This window comes from Melopsittacus undulatus, chromosome 8, assembly GCF_012275295.1.
Source record: "Melopsittacus undulatus isolate bMelUnd1 chromosome 8, bMelUnd1.mat.Z, whole genome shotgun sequence".
Classification (NCBI taxonomy): Eukaryota; Metazoa; Chordata; class Aves; order Psittaciformes; family Psittaculidae; genus Melopsittacus; species Melopsittacus undulatus.
In genome coordinates this window covers 17,858,594-17,880,171 of record NC_047534.1, presented here as the reverse complement: position 1 = coordinate 17,880,171, position 21,578 = coordinate 17,858,594, and the positions used below count along the sequence as shown (strand labels likewise).

Here is a 21,578-nt window from a genome sequence, read left to right as displayed (position 1 = left end):
CCAAGAAAAAGCAAGCGGTCGATAATGATGGTTTCTGGATGGAGGTTGTGTGACTATTGGCTCCCACATGAAAGCCTGAATTTCTGGGATGCTGAGCCCGTTTCTGCAGCCAAGTGAAAGGATTGCTCCTCGGCGCCTGGGGCATGAGAGACTCCAGCAACAAGGCGAGGGAGAGCAAGAGGTTCTTGCTGCCCTCAGGGAAGAACAAATGGCCTCAGCTCCAGTAAGAATGACCCAAAAGCCAAACATCCATGATTAGGAGGAGGGATGTGCTACAATGGGAGCCAAGCAGGACAGGCCAAAGCCATTTCCAGGGCCAGGAACCTCGCTGTGATCCATCAGAGATGTGGTCCCTGTGTGGGGTACGTCTCCAGCCAGTATCCAGCCAAGGACCGGCTGGATTGGGTGACCTCAGCAAGGGACTGTGCATGGGGATGGGGTCCTCCTCCAGGCTGCAGGAGGACCCAGCACAGCTGTTTTCACCTGGTACTATGAAAACTACAGGACACCAGTCTGGGTTGCAGGGACTCAGTTAGAAGCCTGAATCTCTGTGCCTCGGTTTCCACATTAACTCTTACTATCCACCTATCCCCAGGCATATAGGGACTATCCTCTGCTGTTTGAACACCCACAGGGAGATGAGCTCCTCAGAAGCCAGCTGTCTACACTGCACCATGCCCAGCATCACTCAGTCACCATCAGGCGCATTTCCTCAGACCTCACAAGGCCAGCAAAAGGTGGTTTATTCTGACACAGGAGTCTTTTAATGTAAGAGTCACCTTCCAGCAGGAAAACTAGCGCACTTGACATCCTCCAGAGAGACACTGCCCATCAGCAGAGCTCTGGCATCTAAAATGCCCTTCATGCATGACCACACTGAGGGCAGCAGTGTGGGGACAAGGATGTGAGAGGGTTCATCTCATCCCAGACTGAGCCTCAAGTGACGCAGATGAGACACTTTTGTTCCCAACTGAGGAATCCTGTGGCAAAAACCACAACCATAGGGCAAAGGCAGCAGCAGGGACATGAGCCATGGTGCATGACCTTCTCACTATCTGCCTTTCATTGTGGGCTTGGGCTTCACACGTCAGACCACAACACTGCTCCGTGGTTGTGCTAGGCCCTCTCTGCCTTTGGACAACATCTGCCCACCAGCGCAAGCACAGTGGAGACACACAACAACAAACCCATGATGTGAGGCTTGGCACTGGCTGACCTAAAACCCTAGCTTGACAGCAATGAAAGATGAACAACGGGATGGCTTGTCCTTGGAGTAAACCTGCAGCCCTGAAGAATCAAGAAGAGGTGGATTATTCACGCTGTCAATAGCACGAGTGCTTTGCACGTCTCATCTTCCCCCTCCATCCTTGAGCACAGAAAACATTGCAGGCTGTTGCTGTGAACATATCTCGGTGCACAGTGAATGATGCCTGTGGGCTGGGGACCCCAGGGCAGGCAGGTCCCACTGAACACAGCACCCTTCACACCTTGCTGCAACTCTACCCAAGCTATAGCCTTCCAGCTTCTCAGAGCAAAACCTGCCTTTTAATGCAACCAGCTGGCAGATCCACAGGGTGCTGCAGCCAAGAACTGAGTCTCTGGAGGCTCTGAAGAAAGATGTCTGTTTTCACAAACAGTACAAAAGAGACCCTGAGACAGTCACAGCCATAACAGGTAAGATGAGAGAACTTGTCTCCAAGATTTAGGGCATCATGGTGTCTCCTGCTTCCTTTTTCTTGACTGTCAAACTCACACAGAGATCCTGATTCTCCCTGGAACTAAATCCCAGGTTTACTGAAACCATACAGCAGACACAGCCTTTTCCCTGCTCTGAGGGGTCTCAGCCCTGCGTGGTACAAATTTCTCCTCCACAGGAAAGGGTCCCAGCAGGCAGGTGGCCTTCTGAACCTCCCCAAACCAGGCTCCCTACTTCCAGTCAATCCCCACGAGTCCTCGGCATGGGGCTGTCACTAACTCACATGGGTTCAGCACATGGGATGCTCCAACTCCCCAAGGCAGAGCACGGACTTGGAATGGTTGTCCTGGCTTGCTTCAGGCCTCAGTCTGGTGTCCTCAGTCTGTTCCACAGTACTGATAAAACCCAACTGAGGAAGATGGTGGAGCTTCAGGAGCAGAACAGATGCTCAGCCTCCCATCTGACTCCAGCCAAAACATAGCTCCCCACTCGCAGCACGTGCAGCAGCTCAGCCTTTGCTGCATATTCTCAGGCACCTTCAGTCTTCCCCTATACCACTCAACCCTGTTAGACTGGTTTTCATTGCACCCTGAGCCTCAGCAATGGGTATCTCTGAAGCAGAACCTCAGGGAGAGAAGGGAGGAGCAGGATGATGCTGTTCAGCCCATTTCTGAAAGGAAAAGCAACCATTTGGGTTCAGAGCATCTCTCAGCAACTCGGAGGAACAGACACATGCTGCCACGTTTTGATATGAGATGGCTCAGTGCTGCCCAGAAAAATCACTTAGGCCTCATGCAGTCACTTCACTGAGCCCTCTTTTTGAATTAATGCCACTTTTCAAATGAGATTGAAAGTGCTGATGTCTGTCTACTATACGAGGAGTCCTTCCCAAAACTACTTTTTCCAAATGAGCCAAAGAAACAAAGGGTTACTAACCAAGGACAAAATGAGGACAGGGAGGGAATGTGCTGTTCTTTGACAGGGACTGCACTAATGAGCATTATAAAACTAAAGAGCAGAAAAGACTCAATGACTTCAAACCTAGAAAAGCTGCAGTCAAGCCCCAAAGCAAAACAGCAGAGAGAAGACAGGGGAAAGTCCAGGGTGGTTCCAGCACTTAGGGCCACGTTCAGTGCTTCTCATCTCCAGCACCAGGTCGCTTGATTAAAGTGGAGGTAACCCAAGTCCCTCTGCTAGTCCTGGGCATGATTTCGGCCAGCCATAACCCAGTCATGATAGAAAGATCATTACAGTAAGATCATGATAGCATGCTGAGAGAGCTGGGCTTGTTCAGCCTGGACAAGAGAAGGCTCCTTAAGGGGAGACCTTAGAGCAGCTCCAGTGCCTAAAGGGGCTACAAGAAACCTGGAGAGGGGCTTTGGACAAGGGCCTGTAGGCACAGGACAAGGGGGAATGGCTTTAACCTGACAGAGGGGAGACTGAGATGAGCTCTTAGGCAAAAGTTCTTCCCTTTGAGGGTGCTGAGGCGCTGGCACAGGGTGCCCAGAGAAGCTGTGGCTGCCCCATCCCTGGCAGTGTTCAAGGCCAGGTTGGATGGGGCTTGGAGCAACCTGGTCTGGTGGAAGGTGTCCTTGCCTAAGGCAGGGGGTTGGGACTGGATGAGCTTTAGGGTCCCTTCCAACCCAAACCAGTCTGGGATTCTATGAAAAGGCTGTTAGGTGATGGCTGATCAATGGCTTTGCAAAACACAATTCACTAAGAGCACCACTGCAGGCACTGGTCATTGTCTTCTTCAGCATGTCCTACCACCCACTTCCTGGGGACATGCAGATGCTGTGCCTGCTCACCCTACTCCTCCTTACAGCTGGTTAATCCATGGAGAAGAGGAGCTGCCACACCATGATGCTCAGGCCTTGATGCTGCAAGAGGATCAAATTCTTATGGCCTTGCGAGTGGCACTTAGGTTTGCTTGAATGGTTGGCTTTGGTTCCCTCAGCTGCTGCAGGGACTCTGCTTTTACAGGACTAAGTCCAACCAAACACTTAAGCATGTGCTCATCTCCCTGGTAAGAGCAGCCCATGGAGATCAATGCTTCAAAAAACACACTTTCCTGGATCAGGGCCACAGTGATGGAGCTACCACCACCAAGGCCATACCTGAGCAAGACCTCCCAGTGCTGTCTCTCCCTAGGAAAAACAGCAGAGCTATACTGAATATCAACCTGTATTTTAGGTGTTTCAAAATAAGCAAACCTCCCTTCCCCTGCAAAATAAGAGAAATCCTAGAAAAAACAGAGCACAAACTGTACCTTCACACATCGCCCACCAAGCACCAGCCCAGGGCAAGCACAGGGAGCCTTGAGTCCAAAGACAGTCACATTTTCTAGGGAGCATGTTAGCATAGTTCTGGAACTGGTGGTGACAGGTAAACTGGCTGCAGGGAGCCCCCGGACTCCCAGCACCGTGCTGGGCTCAGCAGAGACGGGAGCTGGACCCTGGCGGGACAGATGCTCTCAATTGGGAATGAAAACATTCCCCCCCTGCTCAGCAGAAGCATAGGCTCAAAGTGAGCCCTTGTCTGGGACAGCCAGCGGGTGAAGCGAGGCGACGACGACAGCTCCACTGGAGTCCAAAATATACTCAGCAACTTGTTTTGAGTTACCTTATGCAGGGCTTTAAAAAATCACTTAAAAATTTCCACCCAACCTAGCTGCAGAGCAGTAAGAGGACCCTGGGTTTTGTTTCCATCAGTACAGTGATTCTGATCTGAATTTCCACCCACCCCACATACCCTGGGTAGTGAATAGAGAGAAATTTCAGCGTGGAGAAGAGCCACGGAGATGACAGCCACACAGCATATGCTGATCTTGAGTGATGACCACAAAGGCACCTGGCGATGCTCCCTCCCACCACTCCAGTCTTTGCCTCATGGTGCCCGGACCCCACAGGCCCATCAACCTTAGATAAACCCCCAAAGGTTTATCTTGCTGCACAAGCACCACAGTGCAGCCTCCCCCCCTCACCCTCTGGCATTGAAACCTCCTGTTCATGGCTCAAATCAACACGGCTGCATTACAAACAAACCTGTAGGAGGGAGAGAGAAAGAAAGAATCCCTAGAGGGATCTGGAAAGCACTGGAGGAGCTAAAAATAAGCACTGCCAACAAGTCAGTGTAGAAACAGAAAGCTAAAATCCCTAATAATAGAGGGTTGCCAGCTGGAGGAAGGAGATGCCTAGCACCTCACACTCTGGCTCTGCCCACCAAGGCTCCTGGGGAGACCAGGAGCACAGAGACCAAAGGAGCATTGCTGCTTCTCAAGCAATGGTGGGTAATCTCCAAGAGAGCCCAACTCTCAGGCAGGGCAACGTGGCACTGAGGCTCCTTGATGCCTTTTAGCCTTGTGTTTTCAAATCACCTCTCAAGATGGGCCAGCAATTGTGAAGAACCACAATGCTTGAGCCAAACTCGTCGATCCCTCCTTCTCTTCCTTTTAAGCTCCAGAAAACAAGCCAAATCTGGTGTCCTTTCCAGTGCTGGTCACCATTTTTCCCACATTCCTCAGGTGACAGCAGTCCAGTCTCAGGGCTCATCTCCATAGCTTGGCTCTGCTATTCTCCCCCCCTCAAGGATGTGTGCCCTGACCCAGGCTTTACACTCCCATGAACATGTGCCATCATAGGCAGAAACCTCAGCGCACAGGCACAGTGATCCTACAGCTATAAGGCAACAGAACCATTCTTGGAGAGTATGTCAGAGGTTAAGGGTAGAAACTCGCTTGCAATGAGAAATTCAAATGTGAATTTCAAGATAACACAGGACCAGAAAAATCTGCCCTGGATGCAACTGTGATAGACGAGGAGGGTGGAAGAGCCCTGGGTTTATCCACCAGGCTCTAAGAGAAATCCAAGCCCACTGGAAGGTCCCAGTTCAACGGCTTTTGTTCTCCATGTCCCCAAGGCCTGGAGCAGGAAATGCATCCCCAGGAGTGATCGGGAGAGCCCCCATGCTTGTGCCACCCCAAGCCACCACTCTGCCAGCATCAACAGTAGGAACCACCTCCCGGCCAAGAGGACATGTACTGCTTACACCCATCCTCAGAGCCAACATCTTCTGCCTGTCCCCAAGGCAGCCTTGACACAGGCCTCCTGGTGATGAAGGGCAGCACTGGAGGGACACAAGGCAAGGACAGGCCAAGTGGGAGCAGGGTAATCTGATGACTTGCACTTGCCTCCCCCAGCCCGGTGGCAGGCTCGGGTGACTAATGCTGCAGGAAGGGGATGCTGCTCTCCTGACACAATACACGCTGTTAATCCTGCAGGTTTATCTGTCACTTCCGTGCCAGCTGCAGGAGTCAGCATCATCCTGCCCAGCTCCTGGAGCACTCCCATAGGAATTGCATGGCCTCCAGCTCCCTATGTACCTCCCAGCTTCCCTATCCACTATCCCAGCTCCTCCTTTCTCTTTTCTCTTCTTCAATAAAAGCTCTTGGAGGAGCAAAGTATGGAAATGGAGTGTTTGCTTAAATAAAATGAGCTGGAAATGAGTAGGAGCCTGAAAGTTCATTGTCTGGGCTCAAAGGGGGAAATAAGGCTACAGCATGGATGGAAACTCATACCTGAGATCAATGCAGACACAGGGCACCTTGCTGCAAAGACAGGGAATCACAGAAGTGTAGAAGTCCCTAGATGGGGCAAAGTTCCCAGTAACCCCCAGCCCTCCCCAGTGCCTCCCCACCCCACTGCTCCACTTGGGGACTCCCATATCCCCCATGACCATCGCAAGCAGGACCAGGACACACCCTGACCTGCCCATCATTTGCACACCCAGCACCTCACCTCCATCTCTGAAGAAAGAGCCCTGGACAAGCCCAAAGGGATGTCCCCAGGGACACAGACACCAGGTCCCACAGGCAGTACTGGCTCTTGGTCCAGGAGCCCCACAGGCAGCTAACCTGCTGCTGGTGACTGCCTGCGCCATGCAAGTGCTGGGGCATGTGGCTCAGCAATAACCCAGCTCTCCAGCTCAGGAATGTCCAAATAAATACAGAAATACATAAAAAGGCCATAAACAAGGTTGCCTGAGATGGCTGTTTGTCTCTCGCCTGGCCAGGACCCCCTCTCCCCCGTTGCTGTTTGCCTTGGCAGATGACAGCTGGGTAATTTGTTTCCATTGCAATGAAGTCCTAATTAACTGGAATAAACTTTTTACACTAAGTGTGTTTGTTTAACAAACTGGCTCTTTCAGAGCCTCACCGAGACCTGATTGATGCATTTCAGGGGAGTGGAAACACGCTGGGTGCTTGGACATTAAAGCTGCAGTGTCTGAGCAGGCCAGGGCTGAAAGGGCTCTCTCTGTGTTTGGGAAATCAAAACTGACACCTCTGATGTCTGGCCTAGGACGGAGATTTCAGCATGGCCTTTGTGTACAAATATTCAGGGCTTCACATTCGCTATGGCTGACACCCCCCCAGTGTCCTCACTTCTCAGGAGAGAGAGGTCTTGTGGTAAGGAGATCCCCTAGGACCATGCTCTGCACTGGTGGGATCTATCATGTGGTCCAGCCTGATGTTGATGGATGATCCATCATCACCCATCAGGTCTATGATGCTGATGCTGATACTGATCCATATAGCGGACCTGCTGCTGACTGTGATGGACGTGGTGCCTCCTGGTGACAGCACTGGTGGCTCTAGCCAGCCAACAAAAGGCTAAAGGTGGGACCTCCACAGGATGCTCTCAGTAAAGCAGGACTGATGTTTTCAGCAGCAGCCATGTTGCCTCCTCCACACCTTCAGAGATTGGCTTCATCACTTGAAGCCAGTGATTTGCAATAGCAACACTGAGGCAGTTAGAAATCAGTCTGAGATGGTTAGAAAGTGGTTAGAAGTCTGAGACTAGTTTCTGGTTGAAACCAGGACCTCCAGCAACACTCACCAGCTGTGGGAAGGACAGGGACACAGAAGCTTCATAAAAGCCCAGAAGCAGATTCCACCTCATCCTCAGGGCCATCCAGTTGGTCTGAAAATGGCCAAACCAAGCGGCTGCACGGCAGATTTGGTATCCAACACAACCAAGTTCGACAACCTGGCCCTCACACAGGTGGTCAAAATGCTGTGTGCATCCAGAGAAATTTACTGGAAACATCTGGGAACAAAGGAAACATCTGGAGATAGCTCTTGTGCTGTCCTTTCTTTTGGAAGATTGTTGCCAAGAGCTGAAGGACCCTCAAGACAAGCAATGCTAAGGCCACACATTTGGATCCTGCCTGGAATGCTGAGCCCACATCTGGGGCCCGAAACATAAGAACATGGAGCTTTTGGAGTGAGTCCAGAGGAGGCCATGGAGATGCTGCAAGGGCTGGAGCAGCTCTGCTCTGGAGTCAGGCTGAGAGAGCTGGGCTTGTTCAGCCTGGACAAGAGAAGGCTCCTTAAGGGGAGACCTTAGAGCAGCTCCAGTGCCTGAAGGGGCCACAGGAAACCTGGAGAGGGGCTTTGGACAAGGGCCTGTAGGGACAGGACAAGGGGGAATGGCTTTAACCTGACAGAGGGGAGACTGAGATGAGCTCTTAGGCACAAGTTCTTCCCTGTGAGGGTGCTGAGGCGCTGGCACAGGGTGCCCAGAGAAGCTGTGGCTGCCCCATCCCTGGCAGTGTTCAAGGCCAGGTTGGATGGGCCTTGGAGCAACCTGGTCTGGTGGAAGGTGTCCCTGGCTGTGGCAGGGGGGTGGAACTGGATGAGCTTTAAGGTCCCTTCCAACACAAAGCAGCCTAGGATTCTGTGATCTGCCAAATGGTGCCTTAGAATCCAGGACAAAAGCTTTGATTAAAAGAAGGACAGAAGAGGAACACAATGGGAAACAGATGACCAAACTGGTGCTTGAAGAAGGCACCCAGAATCACCTTACTGGCTCTGACAGGACTTCCCATTCAATGGAAAACTGCAAAGCTGCACGACTCCATGGTAGGGCCTAGGTCATGAGAACCCCCAAGCTGAAGCTGTATTTGAGCTTTCTAATGAGATAGCTGTATCAGTAATAAGCATCTCTGACATCTGAGAGGCAGAATGAATGCACCTGAGCCTTCCCTCCTTGGGTGCTTTTTCTTTCCTACATCATACCACAGAGAAAAACCTGTAACAGCTCCTGTTTGACAGCTATCAGCTCCAGAAGTTTTCTTGAGGCATTCAAGCCTTTTGGAAGGTTTGGTTTTTCTATTTTTAAATGTAGAAATGGGATTTTGCAGGCCCTGAGATTCCTTTTTCCCTCCTTCTCCAGCCTGTTTCCTGAAAGCAGTGCACACAATTCCATTTACTGTGTGGCAAGAAGGTGTTTTCTTGTGGCTGAGGGTTAGCAACTTCCCACAACCTCTCAGTAGAACGTGCCAAAGTCTTGCCAACATCTATCTGCCTGTACTTTCCATAGCTTGATTCAGTTAAGTCTTTAATTAGGTAGAAATACCATCATCCAGTGTTTCTTCAGTAATTATTATAGGCTCATCCTACCTTCAGTCATACCTTCTGGATGTGTTGACAGGCATAAGTGGCAAGACTGATGGTGGAGATCTGAGCTAGCTGTCATGGAGAGATGAGGCAGTTCTGGAGGAAGAATTAATTTCCCCATAAATTACAATGTGATGCTGGAGGTGATGCCCTTTTATATGATACCCCAAGCCTGAAGAGGCAACCAAGCACATGCACCCTTGTCCCCACAGCACATCTCCTGGGAGTCACTGTGCTATTCTGAATCCTGTCTTTGATAATGCCAGAAACCTGCAGAAACGCTCAAAGCCTGAGATATTTGCACACAGCTCATTGTCAGGATGCAGTAACGACAATAGCATTTTCCTCCTTTAATGTCCTCAAACACACTGTTCCCTGAGCAAACTGGTGTTATCTACATGTCTCCTCACAGTCTGCTCAGTACAGATCAAGTAAATCAGTGTATTCAGCCTGATTATCCCTCCAGAGCAAAGAGCCATAGGATAAACACCTACTCCAGAGCTTGGGGACCCAGCCAATTGCTCTCAAGGTTAATGCTGTTATTTCCACCACCACCAGCAATTTGTGCTTCTCAGGAGCTCAAGTGGCTCAGAGCTGCAGGGCCTTCACCCACAGCATACACCCTGATCTGCTTGTTGTCCATACTGGAGCAAAGCAGGTAACAACCATGCTGGAGACAATGACAGAACTGTTTGGGTTGGAAGGGACCTTAAAGCTCATTCAGTTCCAATCCCCTGCCACGGGCAGGAACACTTTCCACCAGACCAGGTTGCTCCGAGCCCCATCCAACCTGGCCTTGAACACTGCCAGGGATGGGGCAGCCACAGCTTCTCTGGGCACCCTGTGCCAGCGCCTCAGCACCCTCACAGGGAAGAACTTCTGCCTAAGAGCTCATCTCAATCCCCCCTCTATCAGGTTAAAGCCATTCCCCCTTGTCCTGTCACTACAGAGAGTGGATCACTTTGGAAGGAGACTGCAAATGGTTTTTCCCAAGAGATGATGCTTGACAGTGGGCTCAGGATGCTCTTCTACAGAACAGCACCACTGGCAGGTGAGCACAGGGCAACCTCTGGTGCTGCCACACTGCAAAGTGCTCAGATACTTTCAGTTTGGCCCTGGTGAGGCTGGTCTTAGGTGAGGACAAGCTGCTGAAGAAAGAGCAGGCTGCTGTTGTTGCTGATGGTTCTGTGGCCCAGCTGTGTGACTAGCACTGTGGATGAAAGCATGGAGAGAACTGAGCATTTGAGTAAAAAGACCCTCTAATCTGTGGTTGTTCCAGGACAGAGTATCAGAGCGCTTGCTCCTGCTGTGCTGATAGGCAAAGCAGCAAGCTCTTGAGATGATGTGAGGCAGTGAGGTTGAGAAAGGAGCATGAGGAATGGGAAAATTTCACTCACAAGCAGAAATTCAACACACTTAACATCACTGAAACCTGCTATGACTATTTATGTGATCAGAAGTCTCTGCGTAGGAGGGATGGCAGGGAAGAAAGAGGAGGGCACTCAGTGCTTACAGTACATGCCATTATATTCTTTTCTTTAGAATTACAGACCTTTTAGCAGTCAGTGCTTGAAGAAATACACATTTACCTTCTCACCAAGGACTGGGAAGAGGTACAGCGCATCATACCTGATCCAGCACAGGAGCTCAGCCTTAAATATATGTTCTTAATGGATTGAAAAAAACAATGTGTTACAAAGGATTTGGGTTTGTGAGTCACACACGCCAGGAGACTCATGGAGCCAGCAGTAAAATACCACACGCATTTCTAAAGACTGCAGTTGATAACTTTTCAAGGCAGAAGTTAATGCACTGAATGTCTTTAAAATCCTAATTTCATAGTTAGGAAAACTCACTTAGAAATCCCCTTTGCTAAATGAAGGCTAAAAAGTGGAACTAGAGGGTACAATAAAGAGTGGTCAATACAAATTTAAAAATACAATGTGTAGGAAACTGATACGGGAAACTAAAGGAGGGAAAAATGCACGGCTGGAGATGCCAAATATACTACCAAGAGACACACACTCTAGCCTTTCCAGAGAGCAACAGGACCATTTTTAAGCAGAGACTGTACGACTGCTCATAATGATACAGGAAAAGCATACACTCAGTAGATATTTATTCTTTTTTTGGGGAAAAAGGATAGTGAAGTACTTTCTAGGAGAGATTAAGTTTTCCAAAACCATTAGTATACTCACCTGCATCCAAATACACTAAACCAAATACACTAAGCAGCCAGCACAGATAACGTCCCTGCAAAATCTGGGAGGAATTTCTGGGCTCTGCTGCTTGTTTTAAGCAAACCTGGGGCTGCTACATTCAGATGGCAAAGGGCTCCTTCACAGCAATATTCCCAGCCAGCACGGAAGATGACCTAGTTATTTACTAAATGGTCAGCCTGATAGAAGACCCAGAAGGCAGGGCTCATCTGGAATTAAATTAAGAAATAATTAAAGGCTGTAAGTTATAATTAAAGTCAGTCAGTGTGTCTTTGTTGAGAAGAGATCTCATCAAATGAGCCTGATGTCACTCTTTAACAAATACAGGCTGAGCTGAAAAGGCACCACATACATTAGTGCTGTGCAGGCAGAGCACTAAGTGCTTCCTGACAGACTGATTTTAGAAGACAGGACTATACAGTACCAATAAAGAAAGTTACATGATGAAGAGATAGCTGACAGGTCTCAATGAGAAACTGTCAATGAGGCTCCGCAGGGAGCATGCTAGTCAATACCTTCATCGATGAGCAAGGAGAAAATACAAAATCCTCACCCCAAAAAAATCAGCAGCTGACAGGAAGATTGATGTAACAGTAAATATTGATGGGGAGAAAGTGAAATGTGGGTTGCTTGGTAATGCTGAGCCCATTCAAACATTGTATATGTTAATGCAGCCCAGTGCAGAATGACACACCTACAGAGAAGGATTTCAGACCGTATTTATGAACACGGACTGTATCCCAGACAAGAAAGAGCCTCCAGAAAGGCTCAAGGTCACCACGGGTGACCAACCCAACACAAGGCTCTAATGTGATGCTGTGATGAAAAATGCTGATGCGGTTCTTGGGGGAGAGGAGACTTACACATATTGCACTGTTGAGACAGACACAGAAGTGCTCCAGTGATACGGGTCTCCACATTTAAAAGGGGACACAAAAAAAGCAGGCTGGAGGGATGAGTCACAAATTTGATCCATGAACTGAAGAAATTACCCTGCTGCAAAAGATTTGAGCTATATTGAGTTTATTGACAAAAACTCTGCCACCCCTCCACAAACCAGACCAGCACCAACTTCTTTTATTCAGTGAGACACATGGGGAGCCAGGGCCTGGGAGCTGAAGCCCAACAAGCTCAAACAAGTTTCGGATCAGGATTAGGTACCTCTCAGAGATGCTCAGAGGATTAGGTCCCTCTCAGAATGCAATCACAACCTCTTCAGCTTGCTGAGAAGCATGTGAGCAGCATTTACAGCACACAGCACACAGGAAGCCAAAAGGTGTGATCCCAGACCCTTTCACACCTAAATCCCATACAAATGAATCCCAGTGGATAACTGGAGCTCTTGAGGATAACCCCTGGCATGCATTATGATGAAGAGGGGTGACTCAAAGGATAGCAATGGCTTTGGAGCACTGAGGAGCTGGAAGGCACCGAGCAGCAAAGATAGGTACTGGCTCACGAAGGCGAGGTTCAGAGCTAGAATCATAGAATCACAGAATCATAGAATCAACCAGGTTGGAAACGACCTTTAAGCTCATCAAGCCCAACCATTCTCCAGCACTGGCAAGGCCATCACTAAACCATGTCACTGAGGGCCTCATCTACACCGTTTGTGAACACTTCCAGGTTCATTCCACCACTGCCCTGGGCAGCCTCTTCCAATGCCTGACCTCCGTTCAGGGAAGGAATTGCTCCTAATATCCAGTCTAAACCTCCCCTAGCACAACCTGAGACCGTTTCCTCTTGTCCTGTCATTTGTTCCTTGAGAGAAGAGACCGAACCCACCTCCTGGCCCCATCGTCCTTTCAGACAGTTGCAGAGATCAATAAGATCCCCCCTGAGCCTAGACTTCTGCAGACTAAACCCCCCAGCTCCCTCAGCCGTTCCTCATCACACTTGTGCTCCAGACTCTTCACCAGCTCCATTGCCCTTCTCTGGACCCGCTCCAGCACCTCAGTGTCTCTCTTGCAGTGAGGGATCCAGAACTGAACACAGCTAGAAGTCCAACTAGCTGTGAGGAGTCCCCGTCAAGCCTTGTGCCAGGAACAAAGCATGTGGGAAAGGATCTCTCACAGCTCTTGGAGAAACACCAGAAAAAAGCGCTGCTTGAGTACCTTGGGGAACACCTCAACTCACTTCTCTCTCTTGGCACCCAGCTGTGGAACCAATGGCTGCTGTGGGTGGAAGCATTACCTCCCATGTTAAAAGCATCTCCATGTTGACTCACTGCAGCAAACACATTACTCTCTCGCTCAAGGGAGAATGCAGCCTTGGTTATTGTGTTAAAAAATGCCCATCTTCCCACGCTCAATTCTCTTTTCATTATTAATGCAGAGCAGAGCCAATGTGAAAGGGCTGCAGTTGGTGCACAGGCAGTGTTGTTCTCCCATCCTACAAGAAGGGAAGGCAGCCCCGGGCTCAGGCCAGTGGAGCAGGCAGATCCCATTTCAGTGTCTTCACCAAAGGACCAGTGACCATCACCAAGAGGCCATGCACACTCAGTTCCATTGGCTCAGAAGAAGCAGCAAGGAGAGGAACCTCACAGTGAGCAAGGAGATCTTCTCCTACCATGAGGCACCACAGGAGATGGGCTGAGGATCAGCCCCAATCCCAGTGAAGGCTCCATGGGAACAGAAGCACACTCAGCATTACCAGGAAAGTGCCTGGTTTGCAGGAACATGCACCCTTCAGTTGGGACAGAAGGAAGAATGACATAAAGACACCAAGTCCTTACGTGGCAACGCTGGGGACAGGGAATCAGGGCCAGGCAGGCTTTCGATTGGACTGGAACTGAAATTACAGGGGGTGGGGGGGAACCCACCTCTGCTTTGGTTGAAAGAAAAGGGCTGAGGGGATAGGAGAAAAAAGCCCTTCAAGTTTCTATGACAACCTACACAGTGAGAGCCTACACACAACCTCACTTAACACATTAAAAGCTGCACAGAAACAATGAAAACTAAAACTTTAGGTCTAGGAGGGCTGTTTCCAGCTGGAGAGCAAGAGTGGGCACCCAGCACAGGGCAGCATGGGTTCCACCAGCACCAGCAACTCCTTCTGTCCCCTGGGCTCAAGGGACTGCTAAAACTAAGTGGTTCCTTATCCTGACCTCCCTCAGGCCAAGATATTTAACTTGTGTTATAGAGGGTCCTGGTGCCGCCTCTGTCCTCATAAATCTGGGTGTGGAGCACCACCAGCCCCAGGAGATGTAGGGGTCCAGACTGAGCACTCTGACACAACCATCAGTAAAAAAGGAAACAAACAATATTTGGATTCATCCATATTCCACAAAACCCAGTGGTCCTCAGCAGGACACCTGCCCAGATCAGCCAGATCTCCAGAAGCCTTTCTGGGCTGAAGGCATTACTGGGAGAGACTGGACCCCCTTAGCTTAAAAGATCAGCACACCACAGGACAGGGGACACCTTCTGAAGGGCAGAAGGAAAGCTGCACAACTGTTCAGAGGCTGGATCACCCACTGCAAATGTCTAATACAACTCTCTGCCACAGCATGAGCTACCTCCCACCATTCAAACCCATTTCTGCTAGAACCAGCTCTGCTCTCCACCTGCAGACTGGCACTTGATGAACCAGGACATTTCACCAAAGTACCTTTCCAGGATTTCCTTCATTTCCCAGCACTCGGACAGGCTTAAAGCCCCTCCACCTGCCTGGACCTCAGGCTCTGAATCCATTTACCCCAGAGAAAATACGTTCTAAGCTTGCAGTAAAGTTTCAGTGGCCCAGCCCCAGCTGCTAGCCCCTGACCAGCATCGAATCTTCTTTACTTAGCTCCATCGCATGTTAACACCCCAACTCCCTAAAAAAACTTCCTCAGCCAGGGTTTGGGGTTGGAAGCTTGGAGCCTATGCTCATGGTCCCTTTTGGAGTGCTCGACCCCCCTTCAGCTGCCAAGCTGCACCTTTCTGAGGGGCACCTACCCCACCCACAGAGCACAACACCTCTTCCACCCCACTGCTCTGCCCTCCAACTGCCACCAGAGATGCTGGGGATAGTGTTTCATCCTCTCCTAAAACTGAAGCTGGGAGAAGCATCCTCCAACCCTGTAAAGGCATTCGGGGGGCAGTTTCCTGCAGTGTTGAGTATCCCCTGGCTTCACTACAGAAGGCCAGCCTCGGCATTACTTCTCCTTTCCCACCGTTCCCTTTGTCTCATCTGCACCATCTTCTACTCCCTGCTTTCCCCGTGTGTCCTCCTCCCACTGCTTGGCACTTTGCAAGGGAACCTGAGCTACGTGAAGAACATCCCAGCTGAATGACTCTCAGCCATCACCAAAGGAGTCATATCATGTAGCATAAATCTGTGTTATTATCATCATTACTATAACAATTATGTCTGAGTCAAGGAGGCAATGAAATGAACACCCAGCTTAGGAACACATCTAGCTTATTATGATGGCCTTTAATGCTTCCAAGACGTAAATACTGATTTCTAGATCCTTTAAAATACCATGGTTTTACAACATAATGATCCAGCAGCAAAATGCTCACTTTCATCTAAATGCTGACATGGAAAGGTTTTAGTCTGAGAGATGAAATGTTCTGCTTTAAAAGCAGGTTGACAATGAATTAAGTGCAGAGACATCTTGACGTAATGAAGACTACAAGGCAAAACAAACACGAGCTGCTGCCTTTTGTAAGGTGGTTTCAAAGGTTCCTTGTGTGTTTATACATCTGAGGCTTAAGAACAGAAGGTGAGCAGCAGTCTTTAATCTGAAATGGAGACAAAGCCATGGAGGTGCCTGTATGGAAGGGCTGTGGGAATCTGCTGGAGCAGGAATGGGCTCAGAGACATCAGGTCTCTTCAGCATAGTGGCATCATCCCAAGGGACTGAAGAAGCAGATCAGTGGAGAGCATTTTGTGTCACTACAGAAGTGTCTCTCTTGACACCTCTAGTGCCTAGCAAATATTAACTGTTCCTGAGTGACAAGTCTCTTGACAGATGAGCATTGCTCTCAGCAGAGGAGACAGCATGAGGAGGGAGCACCAGCAGCTCCTGCAGCAAATCAGTGACACTTTAATTAAACCCAGATATTCCAGTCTGCATTTGCTAGGGGTTTGATGGTTGGTATTATCACCAGCATTTCCTTCTGGGTTTTTAGAAACTGAGTCCCAGTTGGTGTCTGACACTGAAGAGCAAATATATGCCAGGGGGAATTAGCAAACACACCAGACTTCAGCTCCTGTCAAGACACTTCCAACCAGCCCTGGCAGGAGAGTTATTAAGCAAAAGCATCTGCCCCAGGAGAGCTCATTCCTGTCTCTGAGCCTGGAGTCCCTGGGTCTTCAGCTAGCAGATCCTTGCTCAAGAGACTGCCTTGATAAAGCACTGAAGGCCCTCTGCGAGAAACAGGGAAGGACCTCTGCAAGCCTGGATATTCTAACATTACAGCTGCATTAGCAGCTTCCAAATCTGGGGTAACAAAGGAGTAAGCAGCTCAGGGCTGATCTCAGCCCAAGAGGTGTTTGTTCCCTGGTCCCTATGAACACAGGCCAGATTCCAGACGCAGTGGCCTGCAGGCAGGGTTGTGATGTAGAATGTATGTGCCCAAACTGCACCAGATGAGAATTACGTAAGGATATGTTGCTCTCTTCTGACATCTGAATAAGCTGCTTTGGAAACACAGAAAGGCATCTGTACCTGTCTACATGAGACAGCTGGAGGAGCTGATGCAGGTGGTGAAGCCTGTGCAGATGCTGGCTTGCTGATGGACTCACAGCCATTCCCAGGCTCCTCTCTCAGATGTTTCAGCTACAGGAGCTGTTTGGAGGGCTGTTTTTCCAATATGATCTCTAGCCCATTCCGTTCCCCAGTGATGTAATGTGCATCTATACCTTAAAACCTCTTGGATGTTCTGGGCAGAGAAGAAGAGTCTCTAGTAAAGGCCATCAAAGGCTGGTGCATGAGAGTAGACACCTCTCCATATCCTTGATGAGTGCTGGACTTTTCCAGGCACTTAGAAAACACCCTGCTGCTGGCTGAGACAGACCAATGGCAACTCTGGGGCGAAGGAACATAATGACAGCCTTTCCATTTCTGAAGGGAAGAGGCAACAAAGGAAGGAAAGTAGTCACTCAAGGTGACACAAAGAAACTCAGATAATGGAGTACCTGATGTCCAGTGAGGAGGAGGAAAGCTTCTGAACGTGGCAAGAACTAAGCAAGATTTATTCCTAGGTTAAGTGGTGATAAACCCCACTGCCCAGATTTCTGGCATGCGTGTCTTTCCTTTTTCTTTCTCTACAACCTGCACCTGCTGTTAGAGCCCAAACCTACCAACCTGAGAGCAGGGATGTTCCAACTCCGCTCCTGTAGTGCAGGAGTAATGAAGATTCAGGAAACTGAATTCCCATCAAATGATGGGCAAGGTGAACTCCTGCCTCTGAAGCACAGAAAAGGAAAAGCAGAGGCACAGCCAATGTGGTCTGGCACATAGGAGCTAGAGGACCAGCTAATCACTACTAGACTTCTCCCAAGCCCTAGGAGGTCCACCAGGCCTCTGGCACCTGCCAGGGATCTTTCTCTGCTGAGGAAGACCAAGCTCTAGTCCTGACAGACTGAGGGACTCCCTAAGGTGCTTGTCTGAGCCATGAAGAGGGGCTGCAGCAGTGGGAGCAGGTCTGCCTGCAGCAGCAATGGTGCCAGCATCCGCTGGTGGATCAGAAAGCTGGGCTGGATAAGGTAATGGTACCAGGCAGCATCACAGCCACAAACTCTACCAGTCACAACCCCAAAAGAGTCACTGAGGAACACTGTAATATATGATTAGTCAAGTCACAGCTGGTATCACAAACTGTTTGGACAAATCATAGGGGTCCTGTAGCATCATGGCACAGAGGAACAGGTCGACACTAATAAGACAACCTGTATCTACAAGACCTTCTACCCCAACAGCTCTGCAATGAAAGCCCATGTTCTCCCACTGAAGATAGAGAAACACCCTTCACTTCTCTAGGAAGACAAGCTATAGAAGTAGCACTGTAATTATTGCTACCTACCACCGAAACCACCCCAGAAAAACCAGAGAGTAGGAGCTACTTACATATTTTCTTCAAATCTCTTACTTAAAGCCTCGAAAATTTTTATCTGGAATAGGAATACTAGAGATGCTTTGATCCCTTGAGCCTGCTTGTCAGAGCACACACTCTAGTGTCACAGCACTAGAAGCACCAAGATCTTGGAAGACTATTGGCAAAGGTCACAAAAACATGGTCATAAGTCCTTTGCCAAATGTCTGTTCATTTTGTTGTTGCATCCACAATTACTCCATAGCCTCCTGAAATATGTCTCTGATCTCCCAGAAAGCCACGTGGGATTAAACAGCCTGGGAAGTGGCTCTGGCTGTACTTTCAGTAGTCTTTAGCTGCCAACAGCTTTGGGAAGCCAATGATCAGCACAGCCCTGGGGTGAGCCACAGAGGAGCTCCTCAAAATCAGACTTTTCAGTATGCACCTAGGAAACTTCTGATGGAATAAAGGAAAAGGAACCAGCAGATAAGTGAAGAACCTGCACGCACCAAGCACTTGCACACCAAGACAGCGAGCAGGCTGCTCCATAACATGCTTCATGACATTTCCAGCTTTTGACATACCTCCAAGTGTGTCAGGGACACCAAGAGTGACTCGAACTACAGTGATTCGCTGTGTGCTCAGGCACCCTGGGCAGCAGTTCTGCAAGAATGTTTGGGAAAGCAGCAAGGGAAGACCAAGTGCAGAAGGACAGTGAGTTTTGGAGGAGGCATCTCCTCAAACCAATTCTTTCTAAATCCTCCAGAAACACACTCCTCTGACAAGCATGCACATCAAAGCACTGTCTGTAAATTCAAAATAATCTATGGTGGTTTCTTTCAGAAGAAAAAAGGGATAACATGAAGATGTTCACTTCCCTAACAGCAGAATCAACACAAAGTCTCACATGCAACTCACAGACAGCTGCCAGAACCAAACCTCAGCATGGCTTTTCACAGTTTGCCACTATCCAAATAACGGTGGTATGGGACATATCCTTCTGGCAAAGAGACACACTGGTTGTTCCACACTGGGTGGAACACCACAACTGGCCTGCTAGTGCAATACTCTGCTTGCATCTTAATACAAGTCTCAGAGGTTGACAGCTGTAAATGCCCCATGGTCATGCTCTTGCTTATAGACTGTTGCAGCTAGCTCAGAGACATGGACAAGGGATGCTCTAAGTAACCAACTGCTTATGTTAGTGGGGTGATTTGCAGGCCCTTTGTTCATGTTCATGAATATGGTGGCGCCAGAAAACCTCTTCCTGTCCTCTCACCCCTGCTGCTCACTGTGCTTTACAAAACACAACGGACAGAAGACGACAGGCATCAATGTCAAAGTATGGGCTGCAAGAGACGTGCTTTAAGATCAGCCCATTGTGACACAGAATGAAACCGTTCAGTTCTCCAAAGTGGCTCAGCTGTGTAAACCTGAAGCAGAGGGAGCCAGAGGTGGGAAAGGTTACCCCTCCATTTCCCCTGCTCTCAGCCACCAGCTCTGTCCCTCAGACTCTGTCGTCGTGATTCTTTCTGACCTGACTGAATGACTTGCATATGCCCGAAACCCAAAATGATTGACAGCCTTTCCACTGTTATCCTCACTTGTGTAATTGCAGCAGCTATTCTTGTACATTGAAATGTTTAATCTTAGCAAGCCACAGAGCTGCTCAGGAATACAGAACAACCGGGAATTTCCATACAATTACTCACCACAGCTACTGGCACTTACTTTGGCTGGTAAAAGTCCTTCTTGTCTGCTGATCCCAGGCTCTGCAAGACACAAAAGACAGATGTACTGTTTTAACTCTTTGGCAAGCAAGTATCATTGATGAAGATGTGGCAAACAGGAGAAGGCATGTGCTTTTGGTTGCCCGGTGGTGTGGGCTGGCTGGACAGGCAGTTAGGACCCCAGCCACCGAATATGCTGTTGGCAGAGCCCAGGCAGCCAAGGATGTAAAAATGAAGAGTCAAAGCAGAGGTGTGGGGATGCATTAGGTCTGAACCCAATGTACCCATCATGTCTGCATCTCCTATCACTTACAGAAGTATGGCACCTTATGTTAGGAGTGGACTGTCCTGGGAAACCCAGGGGTGACAGGCCTGCTTTGGGCACACACCTGGGTATGTGCATGCCACAGACCCTGCTTTGGATGCACACGAGGGTATGTGAATGCCACACACAGAGAGCACGGACCCCCCACTGTGCCTTGTCCTACTGCCTGATAGGGCTATAGGCACCCACATGCACCCAGGTCTGTCCCTCAACATGCCGTGTCCCAGAGGCACCCATGGCTGAGGCTGCTCTGAGACCTCAGTTCCGCTTGCCAAGCACAGATGGGCCCCTGCTATCAAGGAAGGTAGAGGCACAGGCTGTGCTTGCATAGGCAGCTCTGAGAGACAGACAGACAGACCGACACCACAGACCTGAGTGTCAGCAAAGCCATTGCACCATCAGAGCCCTCTCCTCCTCCTCCTCCTTCTCCTCCTCTTGGGGATGGTCCTTACCCTTGTGCTGTGCTCAGATGGAGGACCATGGGCAGCATCACGGGGTGGCCCCAGCACCCGTCATGGTGCCGCTCCCGGTCCCTGCACGGGCACCAGGCGGGTGCCGGTGTGAGTGCCCGCTCGCAGGAAGCACGATGGGGCTCTGGGGCTGCTGTTGTAGTTTTGCTCCGCGGTTGCCAGGCAATGGCGAGCCTGAACGCCAAAGCAGCGGGGCCGAATGCTAATGAAGGACGCGGAATTCTCCCGCACTCTCCAAAGCAGCCCAGCGCTCCCACCCTGGCACTGAAAAGCAAGGAGGGAGAGGAGGGCCCCGGCTTTTAAGCTGGCGGTGATCCACAGTCACCACAACATCCCCTCGTCTCTGGCCAAGTCAGTGAGATGGGACCGTGGTTTGGTGGTGGCTGACCCTTCCCACAGCATGGAGGTGTTTGTTGACACCAGCATGGGGAAGCTGCAGCCAAACCCGCAGTGCAGGGTATCTGGGTCTGGGTATGTACTGTCCTCTTACACATCTCATGGGCACACACCAGAGCTCCATCCTGGGAGAGAGCTGGAAGCATACAGGGAACAGCCCTTGGGGCGGGCAGATCTCATCTGCCCACCTGCCAGTTGCCATGTGGGTTTGCAAAATCTCTGAGCAATCTCCACCACTGTCAGGATGCGCTACACAAGCAC

The 21,578-nt window shown here is 49.8% G+C and overlaps 1 protein-coding gene across 10 annotated transcripts in view; it reads right to left on the bottom strand.

Moving 5' to 3' along the window:
• The window catches only part of LOC101878352 (ankyrin repeat and fibronectin type-III domain-containing protein 1-like), a 222,179-nt gene that overhangs the window by 55,754 nt on the left and 144,847 nt on the right, over positions 1-21,578 (bottom strand). For all 10 annotated transcript variants that reach the window (XM_034065185.1, XM_031050263.2, XM_031050264.2 and 7 more), the window contains one exon: positions 20,128-20,168. In XM_034065185.1, the coding sequence (XP_033921076.1) occupies positions 20,128-20,168 (41 nt within the window). The remainder of the gene's footprint in view (positions 1-20,127; positions 20,169-21,578) is intronic.